Below are 24775 nucleotides of genomic sequence, written 5' to 3'. Positions count from 1 at the left end.
AGAAAAGAAAAGAAAAAAACAGAATTAATTATGGCAGTAAAGCATTCAAGGGCTACCCAAAAAGGCAAAATTATTAGATGTTGAGAAAGGACTTCACAGTCCTTATACTTATTTTGTGTTTTCACAGCAAAGCCAAACAGTTACACATATGGAAACCCAGGACTCAATAATGTCCCTAGAATTAAAAATAGAATAGTTAAAACTTATCCCACTAACACAGCTACAAACAAGGGCCAGCCTCCTGAAAACTGGCCTTCCATGTTAAAGGTAACTAATAAACTATCTAAACTAAACTTAGGTACTAACCATTCAGGACTGGACAGTCCATGTTTGCATGAAGTACCTGGATTTTGCATGAAATACCTGGGAACTTTGCCAAGAACTTGTCCTATATTAACCACCCTTTTTCAGCCACTGGCCTGACTTGCTCTTGGTTAGTGCTGTGTCTCCCATATGGCTCAAGCTGATGTTCCTATAAAGCCTTCCCCTGTATTTCTCTGGATCTAGTCTTGTCCTATATTTTCTGTAGCAAGGTTTCTTTTGGTCTGCCAGTGCCCCAAAAGAACACAGACACTTATTTTGTTCCTCACTGCCTCTTGTAATTTAAATTAATGCTTCTATTAATCCACATTTTGCCATGTGGCTTTTTTTATCTCTCCATTCTGTACGTCTGACTCCCACTGTGTCTTGTTGGTGTCTCTTGCTGCAATAGATTCTAACCGTTCCTTCCTCTGTCCAGAAGTTCCACCTATTCTCTCCTGCCTCGCTATTGGCCTTTCAGTTCTTTATTAAACCAATCATGTGCCTTAGGCAGGTGAGGCAAAACGTAGATACATTTTAATGCAGTGTAAACAAATATCCCACAATGGCTTTCTGGATCTACAGTTTGGTAACTAACAATGGTACATTCTTGTCTTTTAGATAAAATTAGAAACCCTGAATTTATTCAGATAAAGCTAAATAACTGAATGTTTAATGAGGGCTAAATAGCTGCATACTTTCAAACTACCTCTCCAAAAGATTATAATCCTTAATTATAAAGATGCAGTGTGGGCTCACTTTCTCTTATGGTAGACAACTCAAAGAAAACCACCTTATTCAAATGATCAAAGAAAAATCATTGATAGTAGGATGAGTTGAAATAATGCACCAACTGAGCAGATGCCACAAGACTCTCCCAAAGATACACTTCTGAGTATGCTGGTGTAAGGCCAGTTCACATTGTCACATGGCCTACAAATTGACATGCATGTAACCTAAAGTGCCAAGGTTATGGAAGTCTAGGAAAGATTGAGGATTTGTTGCATATTTGAGAAAATACATTTCAAGTTGGATCTAGTCACATATCTAGAAGATACTTGGGGAACAAGTTAAATAACAGATTCAGGATTGAGGGTAGATGGTAATGATAAATTTATGTAAATTTTTTATTCACAAGTGATTATGTTGATGATAAAGCATCAGTTTAGTTGTTTGGTGACATAGCTGTTTTGTAAAAAGAGTTCCATGTGCTACACTTACAAGTCTTCTGTGAGCTAATGGTTGATTTAAAGTACAGAAAACAAGGTGTGGTTATATTTCTATAAGTGCCAAACAACTATACAGTGAACTTTTCAGAGGATAGTTTTTGAAAATATGATATACTTGGGTAATAAATTTACTCTATGGATTAGAATGTTATAAATGCATTGCTATTTATAACAGAAATATACCATGTTTATGGTTGGAAATTTAGTATTGTTAAAATTCTAGTTCTTACCAAATTGAACTATGGGTACAAAGTTGTCTGGATCAAAACCCCAAACAGTGTGTGTGTGTGTGTGTGTGTGTGTGTGTGTTTGTAGAGATGGAAAAATAGACTTTACAGTTCCTATACAAATACAAAACAAACTAGAAAAACTGCACCCACTATGTCAGAAGCATAGATGGGCATGTTGATACCTTCCCACAGTGTCAGAATTTATTGAATAACTATAAATTCACATGTTATGTTGTTTTGTTTTGTTTTGTTTTGTTTTGTTTTTGCAGTTTGCTTAGAAGCTCTGATTTCCCTAGATAGCAAGCTGAGGCAAAACCAGGTTCTTATATTAGAATCTCAAGTTAACTTTTAGGCCATATATTACATATCACAATTAATCAATCAACCTATACAACAATCATATAATAATAATATAACAATTAAAGAAATTGTAGCGAAGTTGAAGAATGGCTTCCTGAGAAATTGGAAAGCAGATATAGATGGCACTGAGACTCGCCACAGGTGGTATATAAGATAGTAAGAATCCGCCAGGAGGTTTATTGGCATCTTAGCTTCAAAGTCTAGCTATTGAGGAGCCTCAGGGTAAAGAGGAGTTGTCCAGGCAAAGTATGGGATCCTGGAGGTTCTAGAACCAGGATCTAGACTAGGCCTTGGAGTAGGCCCAGTCAGCGGTAGGGACAGAGCCCAGCTAACTCCCTAGGGAAACTTGGGAATTCAGTCCCTTGATGTGTATAGTGACTGATCAGATGACGGGATGTGAGGGTTATTGACAGCTCCTCTTTATGTGGTTCAGATGTGAACATTGTGGGACCCCTTTCACTGTCTGGTATGCTCAGTAAGCTCTCAGGCCTAGTTTTCCTGGTGTGATTTTAAAAAATATGCCATGTGCTCATATAGGCCTGTTTTACTTTGATAGGTTTATTGGATTTTACTTGTTCAACTTTTAGGAATAAATTTATTTTGTGTCTTGAAGGTAATACAAGAGAGATAAGATACTTCTTTTTAAATTTGCATGTGCCAGCTGGGTGGTGGCGGCACACCTGTGTCAGGGTCCGATGCCCCAACATAAACTATTTTTCCCTCTCTGAACCAGCATGAAGGCACGGGAATAATTGAGACACAGTTCACACAGCAATATCATAAGGGAGTCTCAGGGTTCATTCAAATCCTGAAGATCACTCATGTTTATTATCCAAACACCTTTTATCCCCCAAGGTGAACTGTGGTGGAAGTTCATTAACATTCTGTTTCTGGGGTAGCAGGACTACAGTCAAGTCCACAGCTCTGTCGCTAGCTTGGAATTGACACCTTTTCTCAGGCGATCTACATAATTACAAAGCAAAGAAGCAGCATATCCTGCACAGCCTGTCTGGAAGGGTACGTGACTGCTCCAGATACTAACCATGGCCCGGGAAGTTGACTGTCAAACCATGTAGAAATTTGGGCCTACAGTGGCACACGTCTGTAATCTCAGCACTTGAGAGGCAGAGACAGACAGATCTCTGTGAGTTTGAGGTCAGCTTGGTCTGAAGAGGGAGTTCCAAAACATCCAGGACTGTTAAACAGAGAAGCCCTGCCTCAATAAACAAACAAACAAATAAATAAATAAATTGCATGTGTCTGTGTGTATGTACATGTTAGTGGACATTTAAATGCAGGTTCAAGTGTGTATGCAGGTGGAAGCCAAAGTTCAACCTTGGGTGTTTTCCTCAATTGTTTCTTTGCCTTATTTTTTACCTAGGCTGGTTACTGGCTGTCTCCACAGTCCCAGCCCACTCCCAGTTATGGAGTTACAGGAATGCGCACTGCTTTGCCTGTCTTTTTACATTTGCCAACTGAGCCATTTCCTTGTTTAGGTGCCCAATAAGGTGCAGAGTCTCCTTGCCATTGTGTTTTCACTTAGAACGTAGTCAAGTGATACTTGTAAAATGGAGTCTCTAAGGACAAGACAATCTTTTAAAAGTTTTAACAATAAGGAATAACTTAGAGCAGTCTGATCTCAACAAAAAACCCCATCCATTTCTCTAATAAGAAGTCATTAAAGTACCTGAGAAGTTGAGGATTCCTTTCTTCCACCCAGCTCTTATTACTAGGATGCAAGCTCCTTGCTGGCTTGGGAGGCTGAGTGCAGAACTCTGGTCATCCCGGTTCTGCTTTGCTTGTAGGGTAAGGGTTCCGTACTGTTAGAGGGAGGCTGAGAAACCAGAGATTGCTGCCTTTACTCAGCACCCTGCGGCACTTCAATTGAATCTGGCTACTGTCCTCACTATCAGCTCTAGGACATGGAACATGAGGTGTTTTTGGTTTTGTTTTTTATTTTTGCTTTTTGTTTAGTTCATAAGAATAGAGAAATCTCAAGCACTCACCAACAGAACTAACTGTATTTGAAACAGTTTTAGGTACTGTAGAGATTGTGAGGAGTATGCAAAATAATTTGCAAAATAAACAAATTTTTGGATGTAGGCAACTTAAAAGACCTCCTGGGTATAGTAGTAGTTTGAAAGTATTTGACCCCCATAAACTCATAGGGAGTGGCACTATTAGGAGGTGTGGCCTTGTTAGAGAAGCCGGACACACACTTTTAATCCAGACCTTGAGGTGGAAGGCACACCTTTAAACTAGGCCACACCTTCTGTTGGAAGTGTGTCATTGTGGGGATGGGCTTTGAGGTTTTTTTTCTCAAGCTTCATTTAGTGTGAAAGTTTACTTCCTGTTGCCTCTGAGTCAAGATGTAAGCACTCTCAGCTCCAGCACCACATCTCATCTGCCTGCAGGCTGCCATGCTCCCTGCAACATGGACTGAACCTCTGAACTGTAAGCAAGCCACCACAATTAAATGTTTCCTTTAGAAGAGTTTACTGTGGTCATAGTGTCTTTTTACAGCAATAAGGAACCCAAAGTAAGACATGGGTTAAGAATAGATCTCAAATACTGTCCTCAAACTACTCATTTAAGAGCCTGAATTTATTAGATCAGACTATGGGACAATTAGTGCCCCAGAATATTATTGGAAACAATTGAGCAATCAGATAGCAATTAGTGGAGCCTAGCAACTGTTTGTAATACTAGCAGAGGTAGAGAACCTAGCCAATGAGGGAAATTTGTGCAAATTATAGGACTCTGTACTCTGAGGAGCAACATTGAAGGTCTTATATTACAAATCAGATAGACTTGACTAATAGCCAGGCCAGGCGATTAAATAAGGAAAAACAAAACATAAAAAAATAAAGCCAAGTGAGGTATGTAGCTTATGCCTGAAATTCCAACGGCTAAGAGTCTGAGGCAGGAGAATCACAATGAGTTTGAGGACAGCCTCAGCTGCCAGGTAAGTCTCTCAAACAAAACAAATCTTGCCAGGGTGGACATCAGGGAGTTGAAGTCAGTTCATAATTTGAATCTTGCACAAAATCAGAAAATAAAAAAATAACTAGGAAGACTGATATAACAAACTATAAATATGTACTTTCAGAGACAGAAATATAAGGCGATAACCATAGCAATATTTTAGATGTGGAACATACATCTCAGTATCCATGGGAGTAGGGGATTGGAGGACATAAACACTAGCTGCACACAAGAGCCAGTAAATGCTTGTCTCCTTTACAAGTGGTTTGTAGTACCGTATATAACTTGTATATGTTCTCCTGAATATGTTAAATCTTTACTAGATTGCTCATAATATCTTACACAATGTAAAGTATTATATTGTGTTGCTTGTGGAATAATAACAAAGACAAAAGTGTACAAGTTCAATTCATACACAAACTTTCTCCCAAATAGCCATTGCAGCAAAAAGAGAAAACTAATTCAAAGCAAATAGAAGAGAGGGAAATAATAAATATTAGAAAACATGATAAAAAATATCATGCCAACAACAGAAAAATCAGTGAAAGCAAAAATGCTCTTTGAAAAGAACAACAAATCGATAAGCCTTAAAAAAAAAGGCATAAATCTATAAAACCTGGAGTGATATAGAAGATACGGCTTTTGAATTAAAATGAATCACAAGAGAATACTATGAACAACATACTGGGTGTTAAAATTTCCTAAGCACATAACCGGGCATCGTGGCCATGGGTATAATCCCAGCACTTAAGTTGTGAGGCAGTGGGATTGTAAGGTTGAGGTTAGCCCAGACTATTTAATGACAACCTGTGGGTTTAAAAAAAAAAAGTGAGGGAGAAGAAAAGTACTGAAATCGACTCAAGAAGAAACAGATTTCTGTTGTTATTACTGGTGATGATCTCAGGGAAATAGAGGCATACTTGAAGAGAACTCAAGGCCCAGCTGTCTTTGCTGGTGAATATAACCAAACTTTTAAAGAAGAATTAATAACAAAATTTTCACAAATTTGTTCAAAAAATAGAAAACACTTCCCAACATGTCCTCTGAGATCAGTATTATCTTGGTGTACAAACCAGACAAAAACATCATAAGAAAACTCAAACTAACATCTCTTGTGAATAAAGTGCAAAATTCCTCAACAAAATTATACCAAACTGAATCCAGGAATAAGTAAGAAGGATTATATAGCATGGCCAAGTAGGATTAATCCTAGGAGTACAAGATTGTCTTAAAGACCTAGAATCAACATACTGAACCAGTAGAATAAAATATTATGTGATCTTCTAAATAAACACACTGGAACACTGGACTGAGCTCCCAAAGTACCAATGAGGAACAGAAGGAGGGAGAAGATGAGCAAGGAAGTCAGGACCAAGAGGGGTGCACCCACCCACTGAGACAGTGGGGCTGATCTATTGGGAGCTCACCAAGGCCAGCTGGATTGTGACTGAAAAAGCTTGGGATAAACCCGGACTCTCTGAATATGGCGGACAATGAGGGCTGCTGAGAAGCCAAGGACAATGGCACTGGGTTTTGATCCTACTTCTTGTTCTGGCTTTGTGGGGGCCTAGCCAGTTTGGATGTTCACCTTCCTAGACCAGGATGGAGGGGGGAGGACTTTGAACTTTCCACAGGGCAGGGAACCCTGACTGCTCTTCAGACTCGAGAGGGAGGGGGAGAGGAGTGGGGGTAGGGTGGGAGGTGTGGGAGGCTGGGAGGAGGCGGAAATTTTTTTTTCTCAATAAAAAAAAAGAAAAAAAGAAAGAAAGAAATTTTATATTCCTCAGTTTTACAAATTACTGAATAAAGAAGATAAATTCTTCCCCCAAAAAAATATATAAACAAACAGAGAAAGCATTGACTAAAACTCAACATTCATTTGTGATGAAAAGCATCCACTAAAACAGGCAAGGAAATGAACTTTTCAACCAGTTAAAAGCATATATGAAGAACAAAACAGAACCCCACAGTAAACATAATACTTAGTAATGAAAGACAAAATGCTTCTATCCTAAAATCAGGAACATGAACTGAATATCCATGTTTACAACTTTATTAACACTATAGAATGGGAAAGATCACAAAAGGTCTATAGATTGCAAAGTAGGAAGAAAACTTTTAAGAGGACAAGATCTTATAAAGCCCTAAGGAGTTCATTAAACACTATTAGAATTGATAATCAGGTTAAGCAAAATTGCAGGATATAAGAACAACATACAACTAAGTTTTGATGTTCTTGCAGTGAAAATCTGGAAAGTAAATTAAGAAAATAATTCCATTTAGCTTAGACTAAAAAGAATAAAATGTTTGACAGTAAAAGAAGTATAAAGCAACACATTGTTAAAAGGATGAAAGTGACCCCAGTAAATGGAAAAATATAGCATCTTCATGAAATATTAGGGGTGGCAATATACCTAGATTGGATATCAGATTTAGTATACATTCCTTCTCAAAACTTCAGTCATGCCTGTAGAATTAGCAAGGTCTCCTCAACATTCAGGTGGAAACTTGTCACGTCCACCCTCGACCCGCAAGGATGACGCGACCACCGGAGTTCTCACTGCAGTTTATTCCAGGACTTTTTACACTTCTCTCTCTCTTCCCCTCTCTCCCCTTCCTTCTTTTTTCCTTCTCTGTCTTTCTCCTTCCTCTTTTTCTTCTCCTCTCTCCCTGGGCAAACCTCTCCCAGCCCTTAAGTAGGCATGGGCTGCCAATCCCGGATTGCCAGGTGGGCACTTCCCATAGGTTCACGCATATGCAGGCAGCTGATAATCATTGCGTGATCATAGCATAGATCAGGCCTTAGCCATCTCAAGAGTTGATTATACATCTCCATCAGGTGTGACTCCACGCAGCTCGCTACAGAAACTTAAAGGGGAGAAGTGCAATAGTTTTGAAAAAAGAATAAAGATCGAAGACTCACTTCTTGATTTCAAAATGTATTGTAAGTCAGGTTCATACATGTGCACCAACTACTTGAGAGGCAGGAAAAGGGGTGCTTGGGCCCAAGAGTTGAAAGCCAGTCTGGTCAATAATAAGACTTTAATAAAAAAAAATTCTACAATACTATTCTGATTGTAAAAATGTGACTTCAGTGTAGACATATAATTGATGTGGTCAATAAAATAGAACCAAGAGTCCAGAAATGATCGCATTTACAATCAACTGGTTTTTCAGCAAGAGTGACAATAATGAACAGTTTTTCAACTAATGGCTTTCTAACAACTGCATAGCTATATGCTAAAATATGAATTTGGGCCATGCCTCACAACATAAACAAAAGTTAACTCTAAACTAAATGGATCAAAGACTGAAGGTCAGACCTAAAACTGTAAAAGTCTCAGACAAAAACATTGGCATTTTTTTTGTGGCATTGACTTCTATAATAATATCTTACATATAGCATCAAAAGCACAAGCAACCAAAGGTAAATAAATTGGAATTTCTGGTACTTGGGGGAATTAAATTGATTAGAGACTTCACAAGTCTGAATCATTGAATTTTGTATTTGAAGTGGGTGAATTCATGGTGTATTAATTGTATCTCAAAAAACAGTGAGAGTGAAAACTAATATGTACCCCACAGCAGAAAATGTAGAAATGTTTAGTGAGTCTTTTAAACATGCAAAATAATACTACATATCCAGAAAATCACAACTAAAACTATGATGAGATGTTCTGCTACATGCCAAACAGAATGAAGACTAAGGATGGCTATTGGTTGGCCTCTAGAGTCTCACTAGCTTCTACTGTGTCTGCTTTTGATTACAGCACTTTGATTTTTTCTGCCAGGTTTGCAGCTATCTGTGTATCTACTGATACTTTAATTATTGGCTGCTGCCCTACAGCCCCTCAGTCAGTGCCCCACTGACCACTCAGGCCACAGTCTGGCAAGGCTTGTGCCCCCCCCCCCTGCTGATGTGATGAGTAGGTTTAAATTAAGTCTCTGTTGTTCTATTTATAAATAAGACCCAGAAGTCAAAGGCTGGGGTGAAAACCTGCTAGTTCAGAGAGGCTGAATAACAGCTATTTGACCTAGCTTTTTGGCCAGAGATACCACAAGAGACAAGTCTCTTCCCTCCTCCCAGAACCAAGAGAGCTCAAACTCTAGTCCCTGCCCTTGTCTTCCTGTGCAACTTCTCTGTTCAAATGGCTAGTTTCTTCTTGTCAGCTGGTCACTGGCTCTGCCCCCTGATTCAGGGTATAACTTTATTGGGCAGTCTCGGGAGTGTCAGAGTGTGATCAAAACATCCCACAACAGAACTTACTATAACTTCTGTTAGATTTCTTGTGGTGCCTCAGTTTCTGCTTTACCACTGTGAAAGCCTGGGCAACTGGGTAGAATTGCCTATAAACTATGTAGCATGCATATACCTATAAAATACTGATTGTTATTAATGTCCAAGCCATTTATCTCAGAAGTAGGAAAATAGGTAACTTGACATATTAACCTTGTCTTCTTGGATTTATATTTTCTTTTTCTTGAGTCTCCCCAGCAATGGAAAAGCACTTCTTATATCCCAAGCAACAGTAATTCACAAATAGTTGTTTCAGTTTAATAGATAAAGAATTGGAGATCAGAAACTTAGTTGTTTACAACAGTAGAACTATTGTCTAGTTTGAGTCTCTCAGTTACAAAGCTCACCTTTGTCCAGATGTGTCACATTGTCTCTGACAAGAAACATATTGGAGGTTTTTTTGTTTTGTTTTTGTTTTATGCTAGACTGTCTTTGGGGATTTAATGATTGTTTTTGGAGAGGGGAACCATCATTGAGGAGACAACAAGAGAACAATGGGGCAAGTTCCTGATACAGAGAAAGATGTCAGAATATATTGAGTGCTGCATACAGGCATTTGTGGTGGGTGTAGTGTGATGACTATATTGGTCTTGATGCTTAAAAATGCAGTGTAGCAGAAGAGGGAGTACAACTAGCATTAGGAATACAGCAAGAAAATTATATGGGTGCTGTGCTGATAACACGAGGAAGAGGTTGGCTCTGCTGAGGTTGGACGTAGAGATGAGTGATTGAATTGCACATTTGAGACTGTGGGAATTTGACCATTCATATATAGGTGTGTATCTCTGAGCTGTGACTATGTAAATTTAGACAGATGTCAGTAACTACTTAAAACAAAAAAATCCATTGTTCATTTATAGGAATGTTGTGTTTTTTTATGCCTTTTAAATAATTATCTTTGTGTTCAGATAAATTAAAAACCCTTGGCAAATACAGAAACCTCGGAAAGGAAATGTTCTTTGTGGATAGCCTCCAATGAAACTAGAGTTTAATTTTTTGAAAAAGTTATTGTCTGTACAGTTTTAAACACTTTATGATTTTAATCTTTATTATCTAAATTCATCCATAGTTAGGTCTTCAAGTAATATCTTAATACATATGATTAGTGTTTCCTTCCCCCCAAATAGGCAGTCCCCCTTTTTATTCAGCCTTTTTGTCTCCTCTTTCATTACCTCACTTGTGATAAAGGGGAAATTGAAGAAAAATGTGATCTTTGGATTTTGAATACTTCCTTCAGCCATGTTGTACTGCTTTTCCTCCATATTCCATGCTTTATGGAGCCATAAGAGTGCTACATGCTGCCTAGCAATACATCTTTTAAAGTGTGCCCAGACAATTCTGGAATATAGAGAATCTATTTATAGCTCTTAGCAATTGACAACCATTGCATATGGCAAGATAGGATTTTGCGTGTGTTTTGTTTGGGGTTTGTGTGGGATTGGGAATGTTGGTCAACATATGGCTGATGTTTGATACTCTACAGTAAGTTACACACTGGTGGCAGAGGGCTTTGGAAAAGTATTCTTAAGTTTGTGTGAATTTTGTGTCATAGTTTTAATGGTGGTACTCGTTGCACATCAATTTGATTGGTTTGGGGTGATCATTGTGTTAAGAAATTGTATGAAAATATGAAACTAATAATGCTTTTTATGAAACTGTCATTTCTGAGAGTTCTGCAAAAATAAATTCATGATTAACCCAAAGTGATTAAAAGGAGTTATTTCCTTTCATTTATGAATGCAAGTCAAAGAAAGAAAAAATATATTTCATTTTTAGATTATATAAATGGTGGAGAACTTTTTACTCATCTTTCTCAAAGAGAGCGTTTTACAGAGCACGAAGTGCAGATCTATGTTGGAGAAATCGTGCTTGCCCTGGAACACCTGCACAAGGTAAGGTGCTTCATATTTGGAGTTTGCTTTTGTTTGAACAGTCTGTTAACTGAGGTGTTGAGGGAGCTAAGCAAGTTGATGTTTTCACAGGTTGTCTTGGGAATTATGAATGTTACTGTGTTCTCATTTTCATAGCTTCTTTCTGAAAATGTTTGCTTTTTGCTGGACCTAGTGCAGCATGCCTATAATCCCAGCTCTTGGGAGGCTGAGGCAGGAAGATCATGAATTGAAGGCCTAACTGAGTTACAAAGTGAGGTCGGGCCCCAACTCAATAAATGAAATAAAATAAATTCTAACCTGAGATTTTTTGTTTTTGATGGTCTTCATGAAGAAACCCCCATACTTTGCTTATTATAAAATATGAGAATAAAAGCTGTTGGTTGTTAAAATGAAGCCCCAAGTTGTAAAATGTGTTTTCTTAGTTGTGACTTGCTCCTTGGCACAATCCATCCATGTCCTCAGACTTCCTGATTTTGCTATTGGTTCAGGGTTATTTCCCTCCCTCCTGTGTTAACTTTCTTCTGCACCTGCCCTGCTCTGTTCCTGCTCATTGCCTCCAAGTGACGTGAGCTCAGATACTGAAACCTTTACCTAAACATTGTATCTATGATCATGTTGCAATTCTGTACAAATCAGTTTAAACTTGTATTATTACATATATCCTTAACCTTGATTCATGAAATTTTGAGTAACTTATTTAAGTTATTGGAGAAGTGGACAGTTTCTATGTTGTGTCTCAGTGTGTATGGTTTTCTTCAGAAGTAGAAAATGCTAAAGTAATTTATCTCAAAGGTATGCAAGCTCATAAAGGAACAAAAGTGATTTGAGTCACTAAATTCCAAAAGTTCAGATATGAAGCCACTCTTTGTTATGTTTGTCAGCCCTCCCTTCACTTATTACAAACAGATTAAAATATACATATATAACACAGAAAAAAAGAGGTGAGAATTGAAGGAAAATGGCAAGGAAGACATCTTCAAGGGGCAGAGAGTTTTGATAAGAAATTGAGTCAAAGATATAGATGGTAGATGAGAAAGATTGAGAAAAAATTCTGGAAGATAGAGGAAAATAAGGCAGGAGTCAAAAAACAGCAGGTCCAGCCCAGGACAGAGACAAGTCCTGACAGAAGCACCTGTATTGACAGGTGGGGGCGACATTAGAATCTTTAGAAAACACCAGCACCTGGGAGCTGTAGGGGTCAGGTTGTGATGAGAGAGCAGCCTGGTTTTACATAGTGAGATCCTGTCACAAGCGAGGAGTAAATGAAGATGTCTGGGAGGCAGGAAGAGAAGAGACCGGCAGTGGGAGGGAGAGCGGGGCCGGTGAACAGCCATTTGTGCTGCTTTCGATAGAATCTTCACTGTGGTGACAAGCTTCATGCCTATGCTTTCTTTTGTGTGATAAGATTTGGCTTAAACATCTTTATATCAAAAATGTTACTGTTCAGAATAAGCTACAAGACCTTTGAAACATAATTAGATATAATGTTTTAAAATACAAAAATGACAGTAAAATTGACTATAAACTCTAAAGTAAAAGCAAAACACAAAGCCAAATGGGTAAGCTAGAAAACACAGTCTATAATTTATATAATTCAATTCTGTTCATTTTGTTCTACCAGGTTGGCCTTAGATTCACAGAGCTGTGCCTGCCTCTGCCTCCTGAGTGCTGGGATTAAAGGTGTGCACCACCACCACCCAGCACTGGTACTAATTCTTGTAAGGAGAGATAAAAGTACAGATTTATTTGGAAGTGATGAAGTAAATTGGATAGTAAACAGTTTGTCTCTAAAAATCTTTTCCAAGGAGGTTGTTTAGATGCAGAGTGCTGCAGGTTGCTAGGTAAACATAATGCTTCAAATCAGGCGTCTTCGGTACACGCTCTTAAGTGTTTTCCTTCTATCTTTCTTGAAAACCACTGAAGCTTTCATAGGATAATTGCCTACTGCTTGTTTTGTTTTTGAGGGCGATATAATTTTTGTCTTGAGAGATTACTAGAAATCTGCTTTTTCCTATATTGGATGTTGAAGAAAACAATTTTTTAAAGTATCAAAGCTCTTAATCCATGCTGATATAACTGAAAATATTGAAGTGGCAGACACCTCTTAGATTTGTAGTGTGTAGTTAACATGTTTTACTGTACTGCTTACATGAAAAACAAAATAGAGAGGCATACAGTCTTGAACGGTGTAACAGTTCACTCAGTGATGGGCTGTATTTGACAGTGATCCCATAAGATTGCAATGGAGCTAAAAAAATTTCCTGTCACTTGGTGGTTATGTAGCTATCAGAATGCTGTACTTTGTACCTGCCCATGTGTTGCTGGTGTAAATAAGCTGGCTGAGCTACCGCTCATGTAATAATGGACCACATATCATTATGTATGACATAGTAAAACCTGATAATGGTCAAAAGCCAAACATTCTTCTGGTTTAAATATTTAATATATATTTTAATCATCATTTTAGAGGGTTTCCTATAAACCACTCTACTCTGTTTCAATAGCAGCAACTTCGTATGTCTCATGTTTGACCTGGTCATTTTTACTTGGTTTGCCCACATCTGTTTGTTCACTGTGGCCTCAGGAGGAATAGGATACACATATTTTTTCACTATGCCCCTTGATGTGCACTCCATGATGCTTGTACAGTCAAAATATTCTAACAGCTTACTTCCAGATCATACCTTGTTGTAAATCAATGCATGACATATGTTATTTAATGATTTGCTTTGCTAAATTAGAACTAAACATCAAAATTAACCCATGCTCTTTAACCTTTATGTTTAAGAACTTGTTATTTTAAAAGCCTTTATTAATTGCCTGTCTGACATATTGCATCATACAGGATACTAGATAAGTGCATAAAATCTAAAACAGTGCACAGTGTAAATATATTAAGGCAAAGGGTAAATACCTAGAAAACATTAGTAATTTGCAGATAAATACATAGTTTGAAAACAGAAATGATCAACATAGGATATGATGGCTCCTTAGGAAGGTTTGCTGAAGCCATTGCAGAGTTGTGGGCAAGAACTGGCCAAGAAAGACCATGAAGATAATTTGGAATTAGTGTTCATTAAGGAGAATAGAGACAGCCGGGCGGTGGTGGCGCACGCCTTTAATCCCAGCATTCAGGAGGCAGAGGCAGGCAGATCTCTGTGAGTTCAAGGTAGCTAGCTCCAGGACAGGCTCCAAAGCTACAGAGAAACCCTGTTTCAAAAAATCAAAAAAAAAAAAAAGGAATAGAGACAGAAAGAGTTAATAGTCAACAGGGAGATCCCAAAGAAGCTGGTTCCAGGGCTAGACCCTTGTTACACAGAACTAAGATACATTCAGAGAGCTTTGGGAAAGCTAGCACTTGAGCCCCAGGAGTTTCTAAGAGCCTCAGAATCCTGAAGAGGAATCTCCTCAAAGGTAGATAAATGCTGTTTTAATTGATTTGGAAATTGGAAAATGTCTTAAAATTATTTTGTTTTGTTTTGTTTTTACAGTTGGGGATTATATACCGTGACATTAAGCTTGAAAATATTCTACTTGATTCTAACGGCCATGTGGTGCTGACAGATTTTGGTCTGAGTAAGGAGTTTGTGGCTGATGAAGTGAGTATTATATTTTAATTTGAAGTTAATAATAACAGAATGAAAACAAGGATGAAAAATTATTTGCCAATAAACATTTAATAGAACAGTAGTACTGTGTGGGTTACAGAAGTCTGTGCAGATTTGTTCAAGGTAAATAATTGATATGAATGGACTGTTGAGATTTTTATTTTAATATTACCATAGAACCATCCTATTAAAATTATAGTAAACCTCTCTGTATATCAGACTTCTTCACTTCGACATTGTACCCTTCTCCATAGAATGTGTCAGGTATAACTAATATTTAAAATAACCCTTTTTACCCATTAGGAGAATGGCTTGAGTGATGAACAAAAAGAAACCAAAGTGAAACACATTTAGTTTACATTGTAATTACCAATTTAAGACCCTTAGAGTTCACTGGGAAGGGTAACAGTACCTACCAGATCTAACGCTTTATAATCTTGCTGGGCTTTGCTCGGAATGAACTAAGACATTGTTATGCTGACTGTAGATATGAACAAAAGGTCCTACAGTTACAGTGTTAGTTAGGGATTGTTTAATATCACAGGTGCCTCCAATTGCATTTAAAGCTATATGTCTACTAATTATAATCAAGTGTTATTTTTATGTAGAAGTTATGATAAAGTTGTATTTTCAAGTACTAATTATTCAAAAGAACAGTTAAGTTTGGGGACCAATTTTGTTTCTGTCCAGAAAATTATTGATTTAGAACATAGAGTCATAGTAAGAGTTTTGTAGCTGGCTGGTGGTGGTGCTTGCCTTTAATCCCAGCACTCTGGAGGCAGAGGTAGACTGATTTCTGTTAGTTTGAGACCAATGTTGTCTACAAAGCAAGTTGCAGGACAGCCAGGCTGTTAAACAGAGAAACACTGTCTTGAAAAACAAAAATAACAACAAAAAAAGAGTTTTGTAATATAGGACTTGACTGAATAAAACACATCAGTATTGTGTTCCAGATTAAGTATAGGTCAAGCAACCCTAACCAAAAATTTTGAGTGCCAACATAATATTACAAATGAAAAATGCCGTACTTGCCATCCTGTGATGTGCCACAGTCAAAACACAGACATAGAACATAGTTTATTCATTGTCCCTGAGGAACAAGAGACTGTCAGTTGTGATACATCTTTTGCATGAACACACAGATCCCCAGTACAGACCCCTGACCTACAGAAGGTAGTAAGATCAGACAGATGGCAGCTTCATGCACAAGAACAAGTTCTCAATGGTCTACTCTCCATGTGCAGCCCAAAGCCTGTATACATTGCCCACTTTATTTTATTTTAATTTTGATTTATTCTCTGTTGTGTGATGTAAAGATATATTGGAAATCCCAGAGGAGCTGCAGATCCTCATGTGGTAACACTATAAGAAAAAGAGGAAGCATTTATATTTATTTCTAGCACAAAAATGCAGGCTACTGGAGAGTTGCACAGCAGTGTTCTTGTGAATGGCTCATTGAAGAGTATGTGTAGGAATGACCATTGTATCAAACCTAAGGAAACAGAAGGAGGACCTGTTTGGATTTTTTCTTTGTCTTTTTCTTTGTGTGTGTGTGTGTAGGGGGGTAGTTTTTTGTTTGTTTGTTTGTTTGTGTGTGTGTTTGTAGCTTTGGAGCCTGCCCCGGAACTAGCTCTTGTAGACCAAGCTGGCCTCAAACTCACAGAGAGCCACCTGCCTCTGCCTCCTGAGTGCTGGGATTAAAGTTATGTACCATCACCACCCAGCTGTAACTATTAAGATTTAAAGTAATAAATAGAAGTTAACAGAAAATAGAAAAATGGTCCATCAAAGTGCCTTATGAATAAAGGCACCAGCTACCAGGCCTGACCACCTGAGTTTGATCGCCAGGACTCACATAGTGAAAGGAGGGAATCGATTTCCTCAGGTGGTCCTCTGACTCATGTGCACACCCACATTCATGTGTGCATATGTACACACACACAAGATAAATAAAAATATAAAAAATATTGAACAAGTATCTCTGCTCTGTCACAGTGAACTCAAGACACTTCATGGTGTGATAATCAAGCAAACAGCATTGTATTGTGATGAACTAAAATTGAAAATAAGTCTGAACATTCAATGAATTCTGAACTTGTCAGAAGACAGAGTTTTAAGTTTTAAAAGATTCATAGTTATAGCCAGGCCTGGTGGCTCAGGTTTATAAACCCATCTCCTTGGGAGGCTGAAGCAGGAGAATCTTGGGTTCAAGGCCTGCCTGAACAACAAAGTGACTTCAAGAGCAGACTAGGCAACTTACTGTTGGGCCTTGTTTCAAAGTAAATGCTGAAAGGAATTAAAGATACAGCTCTGTAAGAAGAGTGCTTGTTTAATGTGTGCAAGGACCTATGATTGATCCATAGTGTGATGGACAGATGGATGCTATATGACAGGTAGGTAGGTAGGTAGGTAGGTAGGTCGGTCGGTCGGTCGGTCGGTCGGTCGGTCGGTCGGTCGGTCGGTCGGTCGGTGGGTAATATAATAGCTGCTTATCATAAACCAGCAGAAAAAATATATCTCATATTTTTCAAGATCATCACTGAGGAAAAGGTGATACTTGAATAAGTCTGTAATACTGATGAAATGTAACCCTTTAACATTATTGCCCAGAAAATCACTGTGCAGACAGCCAATGATATAGCTCCCAATGGAATTAAAATTGCCCCACACAGAATCAGTCTGGGATGGTGGTATGTTGCACAGACTGTAAGCTTCTAGTGGGAGAAGGTTATGTATTTGCTGTTTTGGGGGATAAATTTCTTGCCAGTCTGTTACTGCACTAGCAAGAAAGCTGGATCACCAGATATCTCTTTCTTGATTCTTGGGTTCACTTTTTCCCCCTGCATCTGATGAGTATTTTAGGATAGCTGTACTGGATGGAAACTTCTTGGTTTTGATTCTTTGACAGCTGTTCTGTTCATCGTCCTGAAGTTTTTATCTAAAACAATGCTATAGCACATACTTTTCCCCAAAGTAGCTTTTTAAAATTCAGCTTTATGAGCAGAGAAAAATCCTAGATCAATGAAGAGTAAATTTGAAAAATGCTTACTTGAACGGCATGCTAGCATGGCAAACAGAGGTATAGACGTGGATCAACTGTCGATGGTATATCTTCTCACCATATCTTAAGTAAAATAGTGTCTTGTAACTGTTGGACCTCCTAGCAACCAACCTAAGAGTTCTGGACAGGCCATTGTGCAGCTTAGTTAACAGCATGGTTTTTTATGCATTACGGGAATGCTGTATATTTAGTACTAAATACATACTTGTGAATAAGTATAAGAGAATGGCTTCTTAGTGGTTGTATGTAAACTTAGAACCTGGAGTGTATGGAGGTGATGTCAAACAACCACAGGTTGTCCACGTGGTGGATGAAGGAGTGCTAACTCTGGCTTTCTGGTGGGCCCATGTGTATAAACTTCACTTCCTACACAAATTACTTAAAATATCTCTGAGAATTATACTTAAACTCTCTCTGTAATGTCATGTTGTAATGTCATCACAACCTTCTGTAACTCCAGTGCCAGGGAATCTGATACTCTTTTTCTGACCTCAGACAGGCACCAACATGGGATACATGTGATTTTCCTATATATGCAGGTAGAACACTCATACACATAAATTAGAAAGTAAATAAACCTTTTAGAAAGTTGAAAGATGCTGTCATTTGAGGGGGTTGAAAGTAAACCTCCACAGATAACCTCTTTCTACAGAGGAGCCTGTAACATGATATGCTCAGTCTGTGCCACAGAAGCATGTTTGATAGTGTCTCAATTTTGTAGTTATTTTAATATATTTCAATACAATGGTTTTTTTTTAAGTGACATGTTTAAAGTATCTCACCAGACTGTTTGGCAGTCTGGTATGTAGTATGTGGGCTGTCCCCTAACAGACCTAATGATTACTTTTCCCTCCATGGATGCTCACATCCATTTGCTCATTCATTTGGTCTGTGCTTGTTGAGGGCCTTCAGCGTGCTCGATACTAGGCTAAATACAAAGCTGAAAAGAATCACTTGCTGAATAGGCACTTGTGGCTGGTGATTTAGAAAAAGGAGAAAATAGACCAGGTCCCTAGAGAATAGTGAACTGTTGGGGCCCAGAACAAACTAAGCCAAAACAACAAATCAAAGCTGATAAGAATTAAGGAATCTTGGATAGAGTAATCATAGATCAACAGATGTCCTGCGTTACTGAAGCAGCCAGTTCTTCTTTTATGAGAGAAGAAAGTTCCTGTGTTTTTTTGCTGGATAGGTCAAACACTACCCCCTAAAAGAATGCCACCAATTGGTTATGTTAGAGTTCAGGATAAAGCAGAGAACTAAGTCCTTGATAAGCTAATTTTTTCACTAGCTATAGCCAACTGCATTTTGACAGAACATTACACTCTTGGGTTCTTTTAACTCATTCTTTCTCTTTGCCTTAAAGGCCGTACTGTCAGGCTAGACTTCAGCTTTTACTCTCAGGGGTCAGATAAGAATTCTCTTTTCTGGAGTCTCTTAAAACTTGAACTAATGGCCATTTTGTTTCCAGCACCGTCCACGCCTCAGACAGAATAAGGGTTCCCATGGGGAGTCAACAAAGTCTAGCACATCACTTTGAGGCAGACCAAGGCCCTCCCCATATCGAGGCTGAACAAGGCCCTCCAAAGAGAATAGGCTCCAAAAAGCCAGTTCAAGCAGTAGGGATAAATCCTCGTCCCACTGTCAGTGGCCCACAGACTGCCACAGCCATAACACTGTCACCTATATTCAAATTTAATTTTAGCAACTTTTTTTGTATATTTGATATGTTCTGGTCATAGCATAATTGTCTCTTTATTTTCGAATTATATAAAGTACCTCCTATATGCTAAAAATTAAAATGAACCCTAGAAACAGGATGGTGATCATAACAAATTGTGAACATATATTTAAATATTTGTTAAATATCTGCATGATTATTTCTAGGTAAAGATTGCTAATCTGAATTATATACAGAATCGATTTTATTTTATTAACTTTAAACATATTCTATGATAATACTTTGTACAGTTTGATACTTTTATTGGTATGTTCTTTTTCTCAGCTATAAAATCAGTAAATCCCTTGAGATTCCAAAAGCAAAAGAAAGTCCCTGCAGGTGAGGATGTGGTCTTCCACAAAGTAGCTTTGATAGTTAAGAAATGCTTGTTGGGCTGAGCAGTGATGGCGCATTTCTTTAATCCCAGCACTCAGGAGACAGAGACAGGAAACAACAACAACAAAAATGTTTGTTGAGGGCTGCAGAGGTGAGTCAGGAGCTTTTCCTCTTCCAGAAGATCTGACTTGTATCTACAGCACCCACATGGTAGCTCACAAGTGTCCGTATCTCCAGCCCTGGGGATCCGGTGGCCTCTTCTGGCTTCCATGGGCACCAAGAACCACACAGGGTGTATACATACAAACAGGTAAAGCACCCATACATATGAAATTAAAAACCAATAAATCTCTTTTAAAAAAGAAATGTTTGTTGAGTCAGGCAGACAGTCTGCTATGTATTGCATATCTAATTTTAATGTGGAATAAGAAACTTAATAAAAATAGTGTAAAATAAAGATAATGAATTACTTTGACAAAATTGTCTTTTTATTCATAAACAGTAAAGTAATGTTGAAAATATGTTCATGTGTTGTTCCTCTCTATATAAATACTGTGTTTAAAATTTTTTCATAACAATCAAGAATTCCAAGATAGACAAAATTATATGCTTTAATCAAGAAAAATAACTCTTCAACACTTAAAAGTGAGATATCTAAGTTACAGCTCATTGCTGTGGTATATATACTTAAAAGGAAAAGACCCATAGAGCATGACTTATAAAAATAATGAGCATTTGAACCTTTGATAAGTTTAGATGCAGTGATTTATTATATTGTGTTGAAGATGGGATCTTTTTAGCAATATAATGTTAATAATGAAAAGCCACTTAGTTCTTAACCCTTCTGAATCCTAATTTCTTCATCTGTAACATAATAGTTATCTTAGCTACTTATAGGATTGCCATACATATATAATAAGCTTTCTCATGCAGGTATATTTTGAAATATAAAACATTGTATATATTAATTTCAGTTTGCGAGGTGTACTATTCAAACCTCAGGTTATTATGAGCAAAGTTAAAGTATACACAAGAATCTTGTTATTCTTCCTTTATGTTCTTATTCATAAGAAAATTACATCTTTCTCTAGTAAGTGCCTCCTAAAAAATACATTTTCTGGTTTTGGCTATTATAATGTATATTTCTCAAGATAGCTAGGGTGCATTAGTCACTTCTCTATCGCTGTGATCAAACACCCTTATTGAAAGCAAGTTATGAGAAAAATGGTTTATTTTGACCTACAGTTTCTAAAGGGTGAGTCCATCGAGGTGAGAGGCATAGTAGCAGCAGACATGGCAGCCAGAGCAGGAAGCTGAGAGTTCAAATCCTTAACTGAAAGCATGAAGCAGGGAAAGCAAACTGGAAGTAGAGCTAGGTTTTAAATAGCTCAAAGCTCGCCCCCGGTGACATACTTCTACCAACATGGTCCTTCTTACCAAACCCCGTCAAACAGCATCACCAACTGAGACCAAATGTTAAAATACCAGAGCCTGTGGGAGACATTCTTATACAAACCACCATACTGTATAAGAGTCGGGATTGATACAAACATTTTTGCATTAAGAATCATACAATAACCCTCTATGGTAGTTTGTGATTACCTCCATCTATCTCCTGTCTTGATCGGTTTGTAGTGGCATGTATTTATGATTGGTTTCATTTGCATATGCTCCTGGAAAGCCTACTGGGGCTCTTTTAATTACTCCTGTCATTCATTTGTCACAATAAGTGACTGTGGATAATTACTCTTTAGGTAAGCATTGGGCTAGAGGTGCTGGAAAAGGAAGAGGATTAAAATCCAAAGTATTCATCTGTGGTCTCAATTTGTCCTTAACTTAAAAAACATTAAAATTGGGCCAGCAAGGTAGTTCAGTAAGTAAAGGCACTTGCTGCCAAGCCTGACCACTTGAGTTTGGTTTGTGAATTACCTATAGTAGAAGGGGAGAACTGACTCAACAGAATGGTCCTCTGACCTGCACACACATATACACACACAAATAAATATAAGAAAAATAGAAAAAAGATATTATAAAATACCTTAGTGTTAATAATATTTAACTATAGTCATTTGTGAAGTTTCTCTTTCTAGACATCAGAGCAGATTTTTGGGGCTCCTTTAGAGGCAGGGACAAGATGGTTTGACAGTTCCTTTTTTCCTTCTCTCTCTCTCCCTCTCTCTCTCTCTCTCTCCTCTCTCTCTCTCTCTCTTTCTCTCTCTCTCAAGTTTTTCTGTGTAACAGCCCTAACTGTCCTGGAACTAGTTCTGTAGACGAGGCTGGCCTCGAACTAGAGATCCGCCTGCCTCTGCCTCCTGAGCACTGGGATTAATGGCGTGCCCGTCTTACTTTTTCTTATGGGAGACATTACTGGTTCTGAAGCTTATTAAGGCTAGTGTTTCTGTCTTTTCTTTTTTCTTTAAGTCCAGTTCAATATAAACAACACAACAGCAAGCAGGGAAAACTTTTGAATTAGCATTTTCCTAGAAACGTCTTAAGTATTGACTATTCCATTTGTTTAGATCATGTTTTTTTTTTAACTTAAAAAAATATTTAACTGTCAGTTTTATCTATTTTCTCTCCTATTTTGGTTTTTATTCTGATGAATAGCTATTAGAGGTCAAGCAGGTGTCCATGAGAGTAGGCTGGTCACTGCCTTGGGATGACAGGAAGCATTCCTATGATGTGTCCACTAGAGAGCCACTGGTCACAGCAGAAATGAATAAGATGCATCTATAAGTGTAGAATTGTCTCTTTTATTTTCTGAGGAGCAAAAGAACATTATTTAAAACTATATTGAGCATCAGGGACTTACTACGGCAGTGGTGCTCAACCTTCCCAATGCTGTGACCCTTTAATACAGTTTCTCAATTGTGGTGACCCTTAATCATAAAATTATTTTCATTGCTACTTCATAGCTAAATTTGCTACGGTTATGAATCATAATGTAAATTTTTTTGAAGCTAGAGGTTTGCCAAAGTGTTGAGACCCACAAGTTGAAAACTGCTGCACTAGGAGACTTTAGGAGAATTTACCCTTGGGATAATAAGATTGAAAATAGGTTATTACTATTTGTTTTTTGTAAATTTCTTTGATTTAAAACATTGTTTTTATTAAATTTTGGCAGTTTTACTGTTTATCATAGTTTTTCCCTTCCCACAACTCCACACAGATCCTTCCTTATCTCCTAACCCATCCAACTTCATGTTCTCTTTCTCTTTTTCTTTATCCTTTTTTTTCTCCCCAACTCTTAAACTTACGGAGTCCAATTGGTGTTGGCTGACTAGTTCTGGGTATGGGGCCTGCTCTGATAATATACAGCTGTCACACCATTAAAGGCAATATATATTTTTTTCCAGCATCAGTTAATACAGTAGCTCCTTGATAGAGAAAGACCTTGTGCCCTTCTCCCTCCTCCATTCTAGGATTCTATCTGGCTTGAGCTTTTGCAGATCTTATGCATACTGTCACAGTCAGAGTTCAAATATGCATCTGCCCTGTTGTGTATGAAAAAAAAAGCAGTTTCTTTGAAATGATCCACTCCTACTACCCCCTCTGGCTCCTATAATTTTTTTTTTTTTTTTTTTTTTTTGCCAGGACATGAGGAGGGGAGGTTGGCTGGCCTGGGACTTGCGTACCAGGCTAGCCTTGAATTCATAGAGATCTGCCTGCATCTGCCTCCTGAGTACTAAAATTAAAGATGTATACCATCATGCTCCTGACGTTCTTACATTCTTTCTGCCCCACCCCTCACATAGAGCCTTGAGGGGAAGAGTGTAGTATAGACATCCCACTACAGTCAAGCACTCCAAAGGCTCTTATTCTCTGCATGTTGACAAGTTGTGGGTCCATCTGTGAATTGACATCTACTGTATGAAGTTTCTGTGATGAGGGTTAAGTGAGGGATTCATTGATGAGTATAGTATCAAGTCATTAGGAGTCATTTTGTTGCTTTGTCCATTTAGCAGAATAATAGTATGGTTTTTTTTTTTACATTTTGTGTGTATATATGTATGCACGTCCATGGCTTGGAACGCATATGAAAGTCAGAGAGCAAAATAATGTAATACCATATGAGCTCACATTTTTAGTTATGAACACTTCCATTTTTTCTGCATATTCAGGACATACTGAATCAGTGTCTGCCATGTTCAGTCAAGATGTGGAGATCTGATAGTGAGCCAAAGAGACAAAGGTTTCTCCTCTAAACTGGGCAGCAGACAGTAATGTGTGTAAGTCAAATATGTATGTAGTATATTAGTAGGTTGCAAGAAATCAAATTCAGTAGGAAAGGGATGGACGGATCGGGGAATAACTAGGTTGACATGGAGGTGCTTTACCAAGAAATTAACATGTGAGGAGACAGGTGTGAAGAAAGTGAGAGCGGGCCCTGTAGGTAGCTTGGGAAGTTTTTTCTAGGTAAGAGGTGGGTTGTGTGGAACAAGTGATGACTAGAGTAGTGGGGTGAGGACAGGTAAGTATATGGAAGGGTTACACGGAAAGGGCATGTAAGTACCATGGCTTCTCAGTACAGACCAGTAGCCACTAGTGAGTCTGAGTAGCACGACATAAATGGAGCTGTTTTAGAATATGATTCTGCTTGGCATGGATGGTAACTCAGAGTGGGACAGGAATTGAGTTAAGGAAGCTCTGCAGTAGTCTTAGCAAAAGATGATGTTGCCTTGAGCCACAGGTAGTGGTGTAGATTTGGAGTGTATTTTGACAATATATACATTTGTGTGTGTGTGTGTATATATATA

The 24775-nt window shown here is 38.1% G+C and overlaps 1 protein-coding gene across 1 annotated transcript in view; it reads left to right on the top strand.

The window, feature by feature from the left end:
* The window catches only part of Rps6ka5 (ribosomal protein S6 kinase A5), a 181377-nt gene that overhangs the window by 106307 nt on the left and 50295 nt on the right, over window positions 1-24775 (top strand). Inside the window, exons 4-5 of the mRNA XM_005343453.3 lie at window positions 11178-11293; window positions 14785-14892. Coding sequence (XP_005343510.1) covers window positions 11178-11293; window positions 14785-14892 — 224 coding nt within the window. The remainder of the gene's footprint in view (window positions 1-11177; window positions 11294-14784; window positions 14893-24775) is intronic.

The sequence above is a fragment of the Microtus ochrogaster genome, chromosome 1 (genome assembly GCF_000317375.1).
Source record: "Microtus ochrogaster isolate Prairie Vole_2 chromosome 1, MicOch1.0, whole genome shotgun sequence".
Lineage (NCBI taxonomy): Eukaryota > Metazoa > Chordata > Mammalia > Rodentia > Cricetidae > Microtus > Microtus ochrogaster.
Note: the sequence above shows the minus strand (reverse complement) of the source record. Positions and strands in the feature narration are given on the sequence as shown.